This window comes from Syngnathus typhle, linkage group LG16 (assembly GCF_033458585.1).
Source record: "Syngnathus typhle isolate RoL2023-S1 ecotype Sweden linkage group LG16, RoL_Styp_1.0, whole genome shotgun sequence".
NCBI lineage: Eukaryota > Metazoa > Chordata > Actinopteri > Syngnathiformes > Syngnathidae > Syngnathus > Syngnathus typhle.
The window spans coordinates 506,248-525,194 of NC_083753.1; the positions used below are offsets into that span (position 1 = coordinate 506,248).

General features: G+C 40.8%; 2 protein-coding genes across 2 annotated transcripts; both read right to left on the reverse strand.

Moving 5' to 3' along the window:
• Positions 1 to 9,804: 9,804 nt before the first annotated feature.
• LOC133169316 (cytosolic 5'-nucleotidase 1A-like) lies at positions 9,805 to 11,787 on the reverse strand. The gene is made up of 4 exons (XM_061301427.1): positions 11,652 to 11,787; positions 10,922 to 11,044; positions 10,652 to 10,836; positions 9,805 to 10,408 (listed from the first exon to the last, which is right to left on the reverse strand). Exons 1-4 carry the CDS (start codon positions 11,662 to 11,664, stop codon positions 10,073 to 10,075), a joined length of 657 nt encoding a protein of 218 aa, XP_061157411.1. The 5' UTR covers positions 11,665 to 11,787; the 3' UTR covers positions 9,805 to 10,072.
• Positions 11,788 to 11,815: 28 nt separating this feature from the next.
• LOC133169584 (galectin-8-like) lies at positions 11,816 to 13,652 on the reverse strand (the record flags this gene model as incomplete). Its single annotated transcript, XM_061301924.1, has 5 exons — positions 11,816 to 11,899; positions 12,527 to 12,553; positions 12,633 to 12,752; positions 12,873 to 13,083; positions 13,528 to 13,652. Coding segments are annotated over 5 exons (567 nt in total), but the record flags the coding sequence as incomplete, so codon positions are not given.
• Between the last annotated feature and the right edge of the window lie 5,295 nt (positions 13,653 to 18,947).

The following is an 18,947-nucleotide window of genomic DNA, read 5'->3' on the forward strand; positions in this document are numbered from 1 at the left end:
TAAATACATAAAATGAGTGATGAATAAATAATAAACAAATAACCCAATAAATAAGAGGAGCAAATGTGAAGCTCTCTCTTTAATTCTAAAGATGGTATTGCAACATAAACCAAGGAAATTGGGGCAGAAATGCGGCGATCTTCTCTTGCAAGCTATCTTGCCCTTCCCAAGTTTATTTTTAGCTCTGTTGTGATTCTGAGTCGTTAACCTCACCCGCTCACCCCTCCCCTCCCGTCTTTCAGTAAACGCTTTCATTTCTTGTGAAACGAAACCTAACGATAGTTACACAACCAATAACAGACTCTTGTGTTTCTGACCAATCAGCGTTTTGCTCTTTTGCTTAAAATAAGGAAAAAAAATATTTGCTTCCCAACACACAGTATGCATACTCCACAATTCTCATAGCTGTTCTCCCAATAACATTCACATTACAGAAAAAAGAATTGTATAAAAAAAATAACGTATCCCACAAATGTGTGTTTTGTATGCGCTGTGGTTGTAAGTCTCACACATGATTTACTCCTCAAAGTGGCTACATTCTTTCTTTTCATACACATATGTCGATAAATTCGGTAAGAAACAAGTCAAAATTATATATAAGGAAAGAGAATGACAAACATATGTTCAGGTCATGTTTCACAGATTACTTGCCGACCTTTCATACTTTGACAGCTTAAATATTCACTTGGTTTCAGTTTTATGACTCCCTTGTGTTTCAATGGGGTCAAAAAACAAATAAAGAATAAGATAAGAAGCACGTGAAATCGCTCTGTAATTTGCATTTTGTACCTCATTAAAACATGTTGCTGAGCAAAACTGAACTAATCAAATCACTAATCTTGATCTCATTCTGAAGTACTGCTATGGTTCAGAACTGTTCTTGTATTTTGGGGTATAATCATTTTATTTCTACATCAGAAATAATCAGATTTGATATGATGTAAGCAATATGAATGACTTAATTAACACAGCGACATATGAATCGAATTACTTGCTGAACATAATTTTTCACTTTTTGAGTTCTTGACCTCGACTTTCCCTCCACAGCCTGTGAAATTCTCCCTAGAAAGTCCCTGAGAGAAGAAATTTCCCCAAGTGCAGCTGTCCCGAGGCCGACTATTGACTTCCCCATCAGGAAATCCCCTGACGGTTCATCAGCAAGTCACACGAGGACACTCCCCCAAAAGGATGATAAAGCCCGCTTGATTTGCAACGTTTGCTTGACTGAATTAAATCTTTGCACTCCAGTTTTTTCCAACTTGTTTGCAAGATTTCTTAGCAAGAAACTTAAGAAAAAGCCCCAGACATCTGTGAGAACCTTTTTGAATTGCTCAGATAAACTGTGTGTGAGTATCCTAATTACCTTTGGATTATCTTTTAACACAGACTTTGAGGTTGTCAGTAGTTTGTTATTTTATGTTAATACGGAAAATTTACCTCAAATCCAACAGTTTGTAGCATTTTAGTGTGTTTAAAGATCTTGGAAAAAACGCTGCCATAAAGGCCATAAAATGTTCACACTAACAAATCAGAGGTTTATCAGTCAAACAAATTGTGTATTTAAACTAGAGGTTCCATGTACTGTTAAGTGTAGCTGTTCAATTATTAATCGTTGAAGGATGACGGGATCTGACCTCAATTGGTTTAAAATGTTCTGCAACCAATAAGACTGCCTGAGTCTTATCAGCGCTTTAGCTATAAAAATGTGACGACTGTTTTGATTTTTCAGACGACAGCTGAAATTCTTTGTTAAAACAGGCAGTTGAAGAAACAAAAAAAAGACAACATGGGAAACGGTGAGTAACACCTTTACTGCATTTTGAACTTGACACTTTGTTTTTGTGAACATAGTTGAAGGATATTCTTTTCCCAATCAGTTGGTGTTTAAAGTGAAGTTAGTGGGTCGCTGTATGTAATATTTTGTCAGGTCTTATTAGAAATGAAAGAAAAGTTCAAATGTCAGCGACTGCCTAAACAGTCACTGCATCCAAAATTTAGGAGCTGTTTGTTGAACTTGAGTTATTCGTCGAGCTTTAATCCGTGCACTGTGTCAGAATTTGTTTAACCAATATAAAAGCACAGAATCGGGGAAATGAGCTAAAGTTTCAACTGGACTAAAGACTGCGACTTCTCCAGTCTCTATACAGACCACATAAATGCTTCCTCATTTTACAAACTCAAATGTGCAATTTCTTTTTCAATATAAATCAAAATGAAACATATTCTTTTTTGTAGGTCTTTCCTCTCCTGCACCAGGTAAAATTTACTGTGAAAATTACCATTGTAATTTCAGAAACTAATGCACAAAATAACTTTTGTTACTTCTTTTTACAGCTGTAAATCCTGTTCTGTTTGCGCCCCCGGTTGCCACGACGATCGGTTATCCCCAACCGAGCCTCATTCTTGTAACACCACCTGCCAACACTGGATTGACACCATTTCAAGGTACACTTTTGGTTTACCATGACACATTATGGTCAAATTGTAGACAAAATGGCAGCCGTCTGATTTTTAGCACCCAAGCAGGCAACAATAGGTGCGGGCATCACCTTTAACGCTATTGCAAATGTGTATTTGTATAAATTGTTTGATTTAATCTTTTTAGTATACTAAAGTGTGATCTCGTTTTGTAGGTTTACCTGCATTAAATCCAGGCCCGATGAGTCCGATGGGCCCGGGAGGGTTCCCTTGACGTCATTGGTTTTCTTTCTTTCTAACTTGTTTGTGACATTCAACTGTGACTCATATGTGGAATCATCAACTTGTATACTTGCCTTACTTTTTTTTAAAAAATCTTTTGTTACTACAGGACTGATTCTTTGTTGCCTATGAATGTATAATATGTAGTCTTCACTTTTTTTTTTCCTGATGTGGAGTTGTAAGGGGCAATAAATGTCTTTGTGACATTTGTGAAATGCTCTTCCATTAGATGATAGAAGATATCATAAGCTCTGTAGCCACCTGTTGCCTTCCAAACAACAGAATAAAACATGACTTCCTGCGACTAGTATATCAGCGTTTTATTCAGTTAAACAGGCCAAGAGGTTAAATACTTAAATTTATGGGTACATTTAGACTCCCCTCATTTGCATGCTTTAATTCTTGCACTGTTAACAACAGTTTGGTCCCATTTCACTGCAAGTGAAAGAATATTTTTTTTGTTCACTGGTGGAGACAGTAATTATTTGATTAACATAGAAATGGTCACTTGTTGAAACAAAAGTGACTATTTGATAATGAGGCCTTTAGGATGTTATCGTGATATACATAACTCAGAAGCTGCCGTGAAGAAAACAAGTCCTTAAAAAAAACAAAATGGAGAACAGTGGAAATTTCCAACGGACATAGGAATGTTGTTGACGTCACTGGACTTGTTGAACTCTTTATCAGCCGTACCAGGCTTCCTCCCACACAAATGTCTAATGAAATGAAAATGTTTTACTTTGTAAACAATTATTGAAGGTTACTGTGCTTTTTCTGTAACCTGGTAATGAATGCACACATCTCCATGCTTTAATTACTCCTCTGCACTGAGAGACAGTATTAAACAGTATGAGCATATGCAATCGAAAATACACATTCTTTGTACTGCTTGAATCTATAGAGACACATTAACAATAGGTAAAACCTTGCAAATACCATAAGCTCATACAGAAATGACTAAATATTCAAAGTTATTCTTAAGTTGAATGTATAAAAGTATCGAGACAAATAAAAAGGCTTTCCGGTGTGAATAGGTGTTGCCAGAAGCTGCTGCAGCCTGCAAGCAAAGCAAGACCTTATAAGGAGAGAGAGGAAGTCAGAGAGGAAACGCTGTTTACATCCATTTGAATGATTTAGGAGAATTATGTTATTTAATGTGTTTACAAAGTCGGTTTACTCAGTACTATTTGCTCTAACCTGGTTACAATAAACTTAAAAGTAGCTGGAAATACATCTTTTAAAAAGGCTGCACTTGAAACTGATAACAGGGCAGCATTACAGTGCCTGGATATGATGATCATAAAGATCAGACTGGCTGGATTTTCAGTGAGCATTAGAGTATATTAGAAAGAACGAGACAGCAACGTATTTGGCACTTTCACTTTTGGTTTCACCAGATATCCGATTACCCCCTAACTGCCCCCGACCCCAATTCAGAGAGCCAATCAGAGCAGTGGAAATGACCCGTCAGCCCACCCAACAGGAAGCTAAACGACGAAAAACGGAGTGCAGCAGCTTTGCACTTGGTCAAAACCATTTCTAGTTGCTTAAGAGAAAAAGAGAAAACAAAAGGAAGTCGACATGGGAGGTAAGAAACGCGTTTGTCAATTATGATTTGTAGGATTAAAGTACTTCAAAAAATGGTTGCGCATATTCCAAATAAAAATTGCTAACTAGTTTCTGAATTCAGTTATATTCTTCCACATAAAAACAATGAATTCCAATGAATATAATTTTTATTATGTCTCATCAGGCACTTCATCTGTTCCAGCCGGTAATGTTTCTTTATGTTTATTATTTTTTCCCTATCACAATCTAAAGTACAGGTAAAACTATACATTTTCAACTTGCAATTTGGGTCATTATAATTTGTAGGAACTATGCTTTATCCATCCCCTGCTGGGACCACGATTGGTTATGACGTAAACCCGAACATGCACATCCTGGCTCCATCTCCTGGAGCAGGGACTGCTGGAGCTGCTTTAGCACCTGCAAGTAAGCATTGAGTCATTTATTTTTGAAAGACTGCTGCATCGCAGCTTTCTGTTTAAGGTGCTGTATGTTAAATAGATTTTTTATGTACTTTGTCATAGTTACTGGCTCGATAATGGTTGGTAACTAGAATTATTGTTCAAAGGTTCCATGATCTCGTGGTCTTCTACTGAAAAATGGTCAGGCAATGTCATTACAGGGTTTTAGCGCCACCTTGTGGAATTTTGGGGTTTGATAAAGGTACAAAAATACATCTGAAGCCTCAAGAACAGGCAAGGCACAGCCCAAAGACATTCAAAATAAACAGAAGCAGCTTCCTAAGAATTACTAAACCTACGTATAATAACAACAATTAATGGGATATGATCTCCCAAAAATCGGAGTTTTTGAATTCTATTTCATGCTGATATTGAGTAGTTACGGTGTTATTGCGCCAGCCGCAGTTTACATTCTAATCATTATCTAATGTGTCACATCTGATTTTAGGCCCTAGCGCTGCTCCCCCACCCACCCCTGGCCATGTGATGTCCCTGTTCTGAGTCCTCACAATGGAATCTCCTCAAACCTGTTCACCATTTTCAATGGCCTGTTCACATTACAAAGAAAACTTTACAAGCTAAATTCAATGGAATCATTGTGCTAAAGAAAATGTTATGTGGTATTTTTGTTTGAAAGTTCACAAATAAAAAATGATACTTATATCTGTTTGAAAGAATCTTTGTTACATGTGGAGCATATAACATCCATACATCAAATACTAAATTTGATTCTTAGGCCTTCAGACATCTTCTAAATAGTGTTGGGTCGTGAGTGAACGATGGGTTCAAAAGAACGAATCTTATCAGTGAACGAGAGTGAACGAATCACTTTAGGAATTTTTTTCAGTTCATATGACTTCAACCAGTAGGTGTCGATAATGCCCATTGAAAACGAAGAAGCAAAAATTACGTAACTTCCCATTCACGAACGAGTCGTGAATGGCATTTTGCATTCACCAATGAACAAATCTGTAAGGGAACAAATCAGTGAGTGAGTGATTCGCATTTCCAGTTCATTGCCAGAACGGATCACTGAGGGAACGAATCCTAACTTTCCCGTTCGCGAACGAGTCAATGGGTCAACTGCCTTCCTTCCCTCCTGGCGTGAACTATGTAAGCCAGAATGTAGATTTACGATTTGCCAAGGAAAGAAAGAACCACTCACTGAAACACCACTTCTTTTATGCGCCTTTTCTCCAAGCTAACGGCTAACATTATTGCATGAAGGGATGCGCCGTTATGCAACAACGGGGAGATTATGCTTCTCTTTGGGTAATCTTGATTTTATAACACTTATAGTAGTTTTTGACATGACATGAACTGAAGAAAGAACGAATCACTTTAGGAAGTGATTCGTTCACTCTCGTTCACTGAAAAGATTCGTTCTTTTGAACCCATCGTGTGTAGTTGTATTGAATTTTTGATTCTTGGGTATTCTTGAACGGTTCGTTTGAACGACTCTTTGGCGTGAACTGATTCTAAAGATTCACTTCACCTAAAAGAACTGGAATGCACATAAAGACTTCTAAAGTTTTTTAATGCATCATTCAATACACAAGCGCAACATTTGACACAATATTACGCCCCATAAAGCGATTTACCAATCAGGGTCGCATCAAATGATAATAAAGACCACTCATTACACTGAAAATAATATTTTAGAAATCAGTCTATTTGCTTATAACTTTTTTATCTTAAATGCTAGCCAGGTTGGACCACTGGTTAGATGATCCCCTTCAGTGTTCAGAGGCTCCGGTCTTCTTGTATGGAGTCAGCTGTCACATTTCAAAAAGTTGCTGGTTAAATGAATTACAGAATCTACATTGTCCATTAGTGTGAATGTTTGTCTGTGTGACCTAAAACCAGTTGGGGATCAGTTCACGATGTGCCCTGCCTCCTGGCCAGGAGTCACCTGGCTGGGATAGGCACCACCACAAAGACAAAGCAGAACTGAGAATGAATTGATGGATTAATATGTTTGTTTATATATTTTGATTACCACTCCCACAGATTTTTTTGTTTACATTACTATATACCTGAATTACTATCACAATGGCAAATGGTTTCCTTTTAGACCCGTCGCACTGACATCTGTGGTCATGAAATCGTTCGAGAGGCTAGTGCTGAACCACCTGAAGGAGGTCACGGGCCCCCTGCTTGATCCCCTCCAGTTTGCCTACCGGGCAAACAGGTCAGTGGATGATGCGGTCAACATGGGACTGCACTACATCCTGCACCACCTGGACACCCCAGGAACGTACGCCAGGATCCTGTTCGTGGACTTCAGCTCGGCGTTCAACACCATCGCCCCTGACATCCTCCAACAGAAGCTCATCCAGCTTGCGGTGCCTGCCTCCACCTGTCAGTGGATCACCAGCTTCCTGACCAACAGGAGACAGCGTGTGAGGCTGGGGGGCACCACATCTGACACCCGGACCACCAACACTGGAGCCCCTCAGGGGTGCGTCCTCTCCCCACTGCTCTTCTCCCTCTACACCAATGATTTCTCCTCAGGTGACTCTCGTGTGAAGCTCCTGAAGTATGCAGACGACACCACTCTCATCGGACTGATCCAGGACGGTGATGAGACTGCGTACAGACAGGAGGTGGAGCGGCTGGTCCACTGGTGCAGTCAAAACCATCTGGAGCTGAACCCGCTCAAGACCGTGGAGATGACAGTGGATTTCAGGCGAGACCCTTCACCACTTTTACCCCTCACTATCCGCAGTAATACTATTCTTTCCACAGACACCTTCAAGTTCCTGGGAACCACAATCTCTCGGGACCTGAAATGGACCGGCCACATAGACTCTGTCCGGAAGAAGGCCCAGCAGAGGCTGTACTTCCTGAGACAGCTCAAGAAGTTCAACCTGCCGCGAGAGCTTCTGAAGACCTTCTACACTGCCATCATCCAGTCTGTCCTCTGCACCTCCATCACTGTCTGGTTTGGATCGGCCTCCAAACAAGACAAGCACAGACTACAACGGACAATCAGAACTGCAGAAAAGATCATTGGAATCAACCTCCCATCTATCCAAGACTTGTACCTGTCCAGGACCAGGAATCGGGCAAGGAACATCTCTACAGACCCTTCTCACCCGGGTTGCAGTCTGTTTGAACTACTCCCCTCCGGACGGCGTTATAGAGCTCGGTACGCCAAAACCAGCAGACACAGAGACAGCTTCTTCCCCCAGGCTGTTGCTCTGATGAACTCACACCACTCATAGAGTCTCAGAGACATTACTGTGCAATAACATCCTGCTCCTCACACCTTCTTGAATTTGTCTACACTGTTTTTGCATTATTCACATGTCCTGAATGTTGTTAGTCACCTAAATGTTGAACAGAGGGTGTGTTTCTACCGAAGTCAAATTCCTTGTTTGGCACGCTCAAACATGGCGAATAAAAAACTCTTGAATCTTGAATCTTGAATCTTTTAAAAAAATGCAATGAAGAATTCCTGCACAGGTTATACATAGAAAAATGGTCAAAACTTGTTCTATTGAGGCGGGCCGTCTCTAAGGTGATGATGATCATGTGACATCAGGCTTTGCGTCTGAGTTTGAGTTCACGATGTGCCCTGCCTCCTGCCCAGGAGTCACCTGGCTGGGATAGGCACCACCACAAAGACCAAGCAGAACTGAGAATGAATTGATGGATTAATATACTCCCACAGATTTTTTTTGTTTACATTACTTTATGCCTGAATTACTACCACAATGGCAAATGGTTTCCTTTTAAAAAAATGCAATGAAAAATTCCTGCACAGGTTATATATAGAACAATGGTCAAAACTTGTTTTATTGAGGCGGGCCGTCTCTAAGGTGATGATGATCATGTGACGTCAGGCTTTGAGTCTGAGTTTGAGTTCACGATGTGCTCCTTTTAAAAAAATGCAATGAAGAATTCCTGCACAGGTTATACATAGAACAATTGTCAAAACTTGTTTTATTGAGGCGGGCCGTCTCTAAGGTGATGATGATCATGTAACGTCAGGCTTTGAGTCTCTTCCGGAAAAACGAAACTAACCTCCTATCCAATGAAAAGGCTCCCAGTAGATGAAGGGAAGTTTCGGTTCTCCTGAAAAAATGCAAAACTTTTCAGATTTTGGGGGCGTAGCAGATTGACATTTTATTTGACACCGGACTCACTTAAATATCGAGCCTGCTGGCTGAAAGTACACACATCTATCCACATAAGGACAGAAAAGACAACATGGACTTGCGTAAGTATCGCTCGCTCTTTTCACCCCATTATAATAGAAAATAGTTTAACATGCGTGTGTTTTTGATTACAGTGACGACTCTTGCTGCGGGCGCTGCGGGCGCAGGTAAGATGTATTTGGCATAATCAAAACATATTTTGGGCTTATGCAGCCTTCTGTGGACGTGCACTAATGTGGCTGATTTAACTTTTGATGCAGCGGGTGCGGTGGTCCTGGCTCCGGTGGCCCTGGGAGCTATCGGCTTTACTTCAGCTGGGATAGCGGCAAGTTCCATCGCTGCGAGCATGATGTCCACCGCAGCAATCGCCAACGGAGGAGGGGTGGCGGCAGGGAGCGCGGTGGCTATCTTGCAGTCTGCCGGTAAGCCGCGGAAAAACCATGCAATTTCACACTTTATATTTGATACTTTTGCTGTGCTATTAAAGTTACACTAGACTAGAGTAGATAAATGCAATGTTACTTTTCTGTAGGCATGGCTGGTATACCGGCTGCGGCCTCTGCAGCTGTGGGCGCTGCAGGTGCGGCTGCAGGAGGTGCGGCAGCACTCATTGGTGCAATCGTCTGAGGCCAAACCTTTTTGCCAAGTGAATACCATTTCATATAATATGAATCCTAATTAAATAAATGAAATTGCTCAATTTCATACTTGGTGTCATAATAGTCTGTGGTACATTTGAGCATGTTTGATTTTGCTGATTAAAGGCAGATAAAAGTCAAAGCAAGACTAGACGAGACAGCTTGGAGAAAGTAAATGTCAATAACGATGTGGAAACTTTTCTGTTGTAATGAGATGAATATACCTTTTTTAAATCTCACATATCTAGATTTGTAATAAGTTAATCAACCACAACAAGTACATGTCACCTATGTGCAAGATTAAAATAAAACTATAAAAACTGATATTTAACATATTTATGATAGACAAACATTATAGACAGACAATTCTGGAAATGAAATAGCTTTTTTGTTTTAGTGTAATGATATTAATTGACATTAGCATAAATGTTTTTTTGTTTGTTTTTTTCTTACATTTCAGAGCATTTCCACCATTATACCTAAGTAGTTTCCTCTACATAATTATATTTAGGACTTCTTGATCAATCTGGTAACAGAGTCATTTCTTTGCAAGTCTCTGTGCAATGCCGTAGGGAACATGACAGGCCACGGTGCCAAGCTCGGCCGCCCCTTCCACGTGAAACATCTGATCGTCAAAGAAAAGGTGCGGCCTGATCTTCTCTAGCATGGGGCCTTTGGGTGCTCCTGCTAGAAAGAGCGCCTCATCAATCTCCAAACCCCACGACCGAAGCGTTTTTAAGGCTCTGGTACCGGAACTGGCGGCACTGCGAGCCGTGACCAGGTAGGTGTGGATAGGGCAGTCCATGCGTAGGCCCTTGTCAAAAAACTTCCTCTGTAGTTTTCCCAAAGCCTCCAGGAATCCCTTCAGTGGGCCCTGCAGCAAGATGGAAGAGCATAAATTTGAATTGTTAAAATCATACTGTACTTATAATAGGGATCTGCCATTCTAAATGGTGCTTTCATTATTTTTAATATCTAATCATGACCCTCTAGCAGGAATCAAATAGTTTTATTGTAACTGCCACCCTTTTGAGTATCCAAATATGGTTCCTTTCTTCTGCAACAAATGTCCACAAATCGCATTCTATTTGAACCGTTCACTGAGTGTATATTTTACATGGTCCAGAGGTTTGTTCTCGTGAGCCTTCTCGTGCTCAAAGAACTTGTCCAGTCCGTGGGCCTTGAAAATGCGTTCCGACTCATCTAAGAAAAGGACAGCGTCTCCGTCAAAGGCCACGCGAAGCTGAGTGTCCGACACTTCTTTCATCTTCTCCGGGGTGAACATGGTGGCTGCTGCAATACCTAATACACAAACACAGTTATAGCCTTTATTTAATTCAAGCCATTAGTAATATGCTACTTTTATGGCTTTGCAGTTTGCACGGACCTTCTTCCAATGCTTCTCGCACCTTGGTGGAGTCAGCAGAAAGATACAAGTTTGTGTGGTAAGCTTTCAAGTAACCTATAGGACTGTTTCCTCCAGTCATGCAGAAGCGCTCGATCAATAAATCTGAAAGTGAATCAAAGAGAAACGTAGAAAAGACGGTGTCATGATCTGTGTTTTGGTTGACTTTTGCATTGTTTGGTTGAATTTTGTTTTATTTCATTCTATGTGTGTTTTTTCCTGAATCTCTTGTTCATGTCTTGGTTTTGTGAATGTGGGTGGAGAAACGTAGAAAAGACAAAGTGTCATGATCTGTGTTTTGGTTGACTTTTGCATTGTTTGGTTGAATTTCCTTTCATTTCATCCTATGTGTGTTTTTCCTGAATCTCTTGTTCATGTCTTGTTTTTGTGAGATCTTGGGTTGTTCTCATCTGCTGAAGTGCACTTATACTGACTGCCGTGAAGCAACCCAAGATCTTGCAAATAAAGAACCAACTATTACTCCACATCTTTGTTTTCTTTGCTCAACGATGGACATCTTGAACAAAACGCAACAATACTTGCTAAAAACAGTGCGGAGAGTCAGCCCAAAAATTGAGACTTGAGAAGGAATCAGATTAGAATCAGATAAGCCTGCAGTCTGAACACATCTTAAAAGACTGAAGTCACGTCAACACAACTTCTAAAATAAATGTGCGTGATGAAACTCAAGTAAAGCAACTGTCTAGATCACCACAGTTTGACATCCATAAGCTCCAGGTCTCCCATTATCTCCAGCAGGTCGATGGTGCTCAGGTCCTGAACCCGGTGTTTAAACTCAAACAAGTGCAAGCTGTTCACCGCCAGCTTGAACTGATGTGCCTGGCAGAGGAGGAGAAGAAACATTTGTCAAGGCTTTTATTTTTCAAGAAATACAACAGTGTAGTTTACCTCAAAATACTCTCCAGGAGAAAAGGGGAAAAAGACCAACTCCCGCTCCTCCTGACCCCAGGATTCATTCAGGTTAGGGTTAGGGTTAGCGTTAGAATGCACCCCGCTTCAATGGCAGAACGCGGATGAATTTTAAAGACATCAAATGAGAATAATTCTTTATAAAAAATAAAATTGACTGACGCAAACGTGAGTTCTTAATGTTTTTATTGAAAACAACATAGTGCTGACGCCGTACGACATCGGTTTTTCGCTTTCCAAATAAGGCGTGCGCGCTACCGCGGCAGGGGAGAACCGCGGCTGGTTCTTCCAATTTGGCTGCGCGCGGGGCATTGTGGGTCTTGTACGTGCACGCACGCAGGCAGCTAAATTTGAATAATTTATTAATAATTAACAACTAAATTTGTCTTCATAACAAGCAAGCAGGGCTGTGGACAGTATTCCTACGCGCATTCTCAGCAGCATGATGAAAATAAAATGGAACATTTTTTAATTTTTTTGTCAGTCAAAATCAGCACCGAGTCCGAGTCCGGCAAAAATGACAGAGTCCGACCGAGTCCGAGTCCCCGAGTCCGGGTCCGAGTCCACAGCCCTGCTGTTAAGTGTTAAGAGCTTTTTCAGTAGCAATTGTGAGCAGTCAGGGAAAAGTAAGTCTTTGGCACTAAGAGAAAAACTCACCAAGTCACTAGACTCTGAGTATATTGCCTAAAAGTGAAAAAAAACAAAACAAATTTAATCACATTAAAGGCAAAGTGAGGTTCTCCAATGACAAAAACAAACTTACAGAGTTTAGGATGTAGCCTATAGCCTGCTCTTGGACCTTCCCAGACACAGAAAATGTGTTGATCCTATTTAGTGGGATTCTATGTTTGTATTCCAGGAGGTGAGCTCCGTTTACTGCTACCTGTTGGTAAAACAACAAAAAAAGCCATCTCAAAGCAAAAAAAGTGTGCTACATTGAGGAACATTTGATAAGCCTATCTGTATCATGGTTGAAGCTGTCCCTATTTCTGGCATCTCTGACCTTGAAAGTGTCCTTGTGCACCAGGATGATGGTTTTGAATGGGGCCCCGCGTTTATAGGGCAGCGGTTGCAGGGTCTCCTCTTGGCCCCAGCTCTCCTGCAGCAGGGAGTTGCATCGCACGCAGGGCGAGCCCTTGAAGTGAGCGCTGAAGTGCAAGGCCACGTCAGAAGGCGGCTTGGTACTGCCGCCACAGGATAGGTCAATCTGGAACCTCAAGAGACCATGCACGCCAAGGCATTACACATCTAAGATATTATATATTCTTTAGATATTTACACATGGTTTGTCTTGGTCTAGTTTTTTTTTTTTTGGATCACAAAATATGGCATCTGAACAGGACTGTGCTGACCTTTGACATTCACTATTTTTGTGTACATACTTTGTGATCTTTGTGAAGATTCTTTCAGTTCCTCAGACTGTCGAGGACTTAGCTACTGTACTACACATTTCTGTGACGTCTGTCAGAGGCAGAACAATTAAATGCTCCCCCACTAGATGGCAGAAGTTAGTTAACCTGTGTAACCACCGTAAACATTTTTGTTTGATAGCGTGCCTTGAAATGGTTGTGTTTGCTTCAACGCTTGGCTATTGAAACAATTGATTTGAGTTTGTGTATGTGCATCTAAACGCAACCGTTGTGTTTGTCACAGCTCACCTGTCAGCATTTGATAGTACAGTGCCCTGAATGATGATGATCTCTCCAGGGTGCAGGCCTCCAGGAATAGATCCTGTATATGGGATCCCCTGAGGTGGACAGGTTAGACCAGTGGTCCCCAATCTTTTTTGCGCCACGGACCGGTTACATGTCAGAAATATTTTCGCGGACCGGCATTTATATAAATAAATAATACATTTATATAAATAAATAAATAATACATTCATAATAAATATAAATACGATGAAATAAAATGATACCACTGACATAAAAACAAGTACAAATGACCGCAATAAAACTCACCATTACGTTGAATTAGTGGGAGCACTGAGTTTGTTTCTCAGAAACGAGCCGGTCCCATCTAGACGTAATCGGAGACAATGACACCCGAAGTGATTAAGGTTTGTCTTTTATTGCAGGATGCTTGTTCTCCATGTGTTGAAGCAGTTTTGAATGCTTCATTGCCTGGTTAGTTAGTCTGTCGCCACATATTAGCTTTGCGGGCTCGACTGGGGAAACATGTCACGTGACCGGGACCAGTGTCTTGACCTGAATTAATTGATCGGCGATAAAAAAAAAATTCTGTGCGGCTTGGCGGCCCGGTACCAAGTGACCCACGGACCGGTACCGGTCCGCTGCCCGGTGGTTGGGGACCATTGGGTTAGACCACTTAATATTGGGGAAATAACAAAATACACAGTTATTAGCGTTATTGGCAACAAGACTAGTATGTATCTGCGTCTAGTGAATCTTAAAGCAAACACTTCCTACTTATCTGATATTTGATCTATCTGATAGCCGTACTGGGACATAAACTTGCAACAATAACAATAATATAGGCATTACGCATCTGAGGTAAATTTTGGATTCTATGCGTCACTGTATGTCACCTTAAATGGCAACCTTGCAGCAGTGAGAAGACCCAGAGCTATTTTTGCGGTACAGAGAAGCTCTAGTTTCAGTAATGTGTAGGTACTTAGAATATGGAAGGGCCATTCGTCTGTGACCAGGAAGACCTTTGTCCATGCCCTTTTAAGGGCATCGGAAGTAACCAGTAGAGTGAGACTCGAACCGCAGCTGTTGTCTTACGAGGTACAAATGATGGGGGAGAACAGATAGAGAGAAGGCGCGCAAAGGGCGCAAAGGGCGCAAGGGGCGCAAGGGGCAAGAGCAAGAAGCGCGAGGGCCTTTTTTGAAGCAAACATCTTGGCTGTCGAGAGCTGAAACATCTTTGCTCTTGGGGCCACTCTAACTTTTGGAGGGACATCACTTTGACATTGGTTGAATAAAATATTTTCCCAATCAGCCGTGTATCACCCAAGTGCTTCCTTACCCGGGCCAGCCATCGTCCACCGAGTGTTTTTTGGAGACCAGTGAAACAACAGAGACCATTCACCACACATCTCACCGGCTTTAGGACACTTAGCTTCGCGTTTGCCACCGACATTGAGCTTCCTGTGTCGGTCTACAAACAACTGCTTCAAGACAAAACAATGGAGCGAATTAAGTTATGCGATCAAAATCACCCCTTATCTCACCCAGCGCTAAATTGAGGTCACAGTCGTGCAAATTGACGCCATGCAAGCTTCCAGATACACGCATGCGCACATCTGACACGTGACCGGAAGCGCTTGTTAAAACAACAAAATCCGTGTGGAACAGCAGTCAACCAGAAGTGTGATTTGAAAGACACAATTGAATCGAATTGTTGAAATGGCACTCATTCTAAAGACAGCCAAACTGGGACCACCCAGCTCGCCCCTTGCCCCACCCTGTTGCGACACCACATTGACAGTCCACCGAGCCAATGAGCTTTGTCTGGTGTTTCTGACCAATTGCATTCGCCAGCCATACCGTTATAAATGCCTGGCAAGGCAGCTAGTGTTTAATGTGAAAATTTCAGGTCAAGCCAAGGCGTTTTCCAGACCTGAAAACAACACAAAGAAAATGGGATTATTTTTGTTCCCGTTGCTGTTGCCACTATTGGCTACACAGCTGCAGTGGGCGTCACTGCTGTGGTCAACGCTGGAGTAGCGACAGGCACAGGAGCAGCTTTTTCAATATAAATCAAAATGAAACATATTCTTTTTTGTAGGTCTTCCCTCTCCTGCACCAGGTAAAGTTTACTGTGAAAATTACCATTAAATTTCAGAAACTAATGCACAAAATAACTTTTGTTACTTCTTTTTACAGCTGTAAATCCTGTTCTGTTTGCGCCTCCGGTTGCCACGACGATCGGTTATCCCCAACCGAGGCCCATTCTTGTAACCCCACCTGCCAACACTGGATTGACACCATTTCAAGGTACACTTTTGGTTTACCATGACACATTATGGTCAAATTGTAGACAAAATGGCAGCCGTCTGATTTTTAGCACCCAAGCAGGCAACAATAGGTGCGGGCATCACCTTTAACGCTATTGCAAATGTGTATTTGTATAAATTGTTTGATTTAATCTTTTTAGTATACTAAAGTGTGATCTCGTTTTGTAGGTTTACCTGCATTAAATCCAGGCCCGATGAGTCCGATGGGCCCGGGAGGGTTCCCTTGACGTCATTGGTTTTCTTTCTTTCTAACTTGTTTGTGACATTCAACTGTGACTCATATGTGGAATCATCAACTTGTATACTTGCCTTACTTTTTAAAAAAAAAATCTTTTGTTACTACAGGACTGATTCTTTGTTGCCTATGAATGTATAATATGCAGTCTTCACTTTTTTTTTTCCTGATGTGGAGTTGTAAGGGGCAATAAATGTCTTTGTGACATTTGTGAAATGCTCTTCCATTAGATGATAGAAGATATCATAAGCTCTGTAGCCACCTGTTGCCTTCCAAACAACAGAATAAAACATGACTTCCTGCGACTAGTATATCAGCGTTTTATTCAGTTAAACAGGCCAAGAGGTTAAATACTTAAATTTATGGGTACATTTAGACTCCCCTCATTTGCATGCTTTAATTCTTGCACTGTTAACAACAGTTTGGTCCCATTTCACTGCAAGTGAAAGAATTTTTTTTTTGTTCACTGGTGGAGACAGTAATTCTTTGATTAACATAGAAATGGTCACTTGTTGAAACAAAAGTGACTATTTGATAATGAGGCCTTTAGGATGTTATCGTGATATACATAACTCAGAAGCTGCCGTGAAGAAAACAAGTCCTTCAAAAAAAACAAAATGGAGAACAGTGGAATTTTCCAACGGACATAGGAATGTTGTTGACGTCAGTGGACTTGTTGAACTCTTTATCAGCCGTACCAGGCTTCCTCCCACACAAATGTCTAATGAAATGAAAATGTTTTACTTTGTAAACAATTATTGAAGGTTACTGTGCTTTTTCTGTAACCTGGTAATGAATGCACACATCTCCATGCTTTAATTACTCCTCTGCACTGAGAGACAGTATTAAACAGTATGAGCATATGCAATCGAAAATACACATTCTTTGTACTGCTTGAATCTATATTGAATCTAAAACCTTGCAAATACCATAAGCTCATACAGAAATGACTAAATATTCAAAGTTTTTCTCAAGTTGAATGTATAAAAGTATCAAGACAAATAAAAAGGCTTTCCGGTGTGAATAGGTGTTGCCAGAAGCTGCTGCAGCCTGCAAGCAAAGCAAGACCTTATACGGAGAGAGAGGAAGTCAGAGAGGAAACGCTGTTTACATCCATTTGAATGATTTAGGAGAATTGTGTTATTTAATGTGTTTACAAAGTCGGTTTACTCAGTACTATTTGCTCTAACCTGGTTACAATAAACTTAAAAGTAGCTGGAAATGCATCTTTTAAAAAGGCTGAACTTGAAACTGATAACAGGGCAGCATTACAGTGCCTGGATATGATGATCATAAAGATCAGACTGGCTGGATTTTCAGTGAGCATTAGAGTATATTAGAAAGAACAAGACAGCAACGTATTTGGCCTTCTGGAGACACTTTCACTTTTGGTTTCACCAGATATCCGATTACCCCCTAACTGCCCCTGACCCCAATTCAGAGAGCCAATCAGAGCAGTGGAAATGACCCGTCAGCCCACCCAACAGGAAGCTAAACGACTAAAAACGGAGTGCAGCAGCTTTGCACTTGGTCAAAACGATTTCTGGTTGCTTAAGAGAAAAAGAGAAAACAAAAGGAAGTCGACATGGGAGGTAAGAAACGCGTTTGTCAATTATAATTTGTAGGATTAAAGTACTTCAAAAAATGGTTGCACATATTCCAAATAAAAATTGCTAACTAGTTTCTGAATTCAAAGTTATATTCTCCCACATAAAAACAATGAATTCCAATGAATATAATTTTTATTATGTCTCATCAGGCACTTCATCTGTTCCAGCCGGTAATATTTCTTTATGTTTATTATTTTTTCCCTATCACAATCTAAAGTACAGGTAAAACTATACATTTTCAACTTGCAATTTGGGTCATTATAATTTGTAGGAACTATGCTTTATCCATCCCCTGCTGGGACCACGATTGGTTATGACGTAAACCCGAACATGCACATCCTGGCTCCATCTCCTGGAGCAGGGACAGCTGGAGCTGCTTTAGCACCTGCAAGTAAGCATTGAGTCACTTATTTTTGAAAGACTGCTGCATCGCAGCTTTCTGTTTAAGGTGCTGTATGTTAAATAGATTTTTTATGTACATTGTCATAGTTACTGGCTCGATAATGGTTGGTAACTAGAATTATTGTTCAAAGGTTCCATGATCTCGTGGTCTTCTACTGAAAAATGGTCAGGCAATGTCATTACAGGGTTTTAGCGCCACCTTGTGGAATTTTGGGGTTTGATAAAGGTACAAAAATACATCTGAAGCCTCAAGAACAGGCAAGGCACAGCCCAAAGACATTCAAAATAAACAGAAGCAGCTTCCTCAGAATTACTAAACCTACGTATAATAACAACAATTAATGGGATATGATCTCCCAAAAATCGGAGTTTTTGAATTCTATTTCATGCTGATATTGAGTAGTTACGGTGTTATTGCGCCAGCCGCAGTTTACATTCTAATCATTATCTAATGTGTCACATCTGATTTTAGGCCCTAGCGCTGCTCCCCCACCCACCCCTGGCCATGTGATGTCCCTGTTCTGAGTCCTCACAATGGAATCTCCTCGAACCTGTTCACCATCTTCAATGGCCTGTTCACATTACAAAGAAAACATTACAAGCTAAATTCAATGGAATCATTGTGCTAAAGAAAATGTTATGTGGTATTTTTGTGTGAAAGTCCACAAATAAAAAATGATACTTATATCTGTTTGAAAGAATCATTGAACGATTCGTTTGAACGAATCTTTTGAATGGACTGATTCTAAAGATTCATTTCACCTAAAAGAACCGGAATGCACATCACGACTTCTAAAGCTTTTTAATGCATCATTCAATACACAAGCGCAACATTTGACACAATATTAC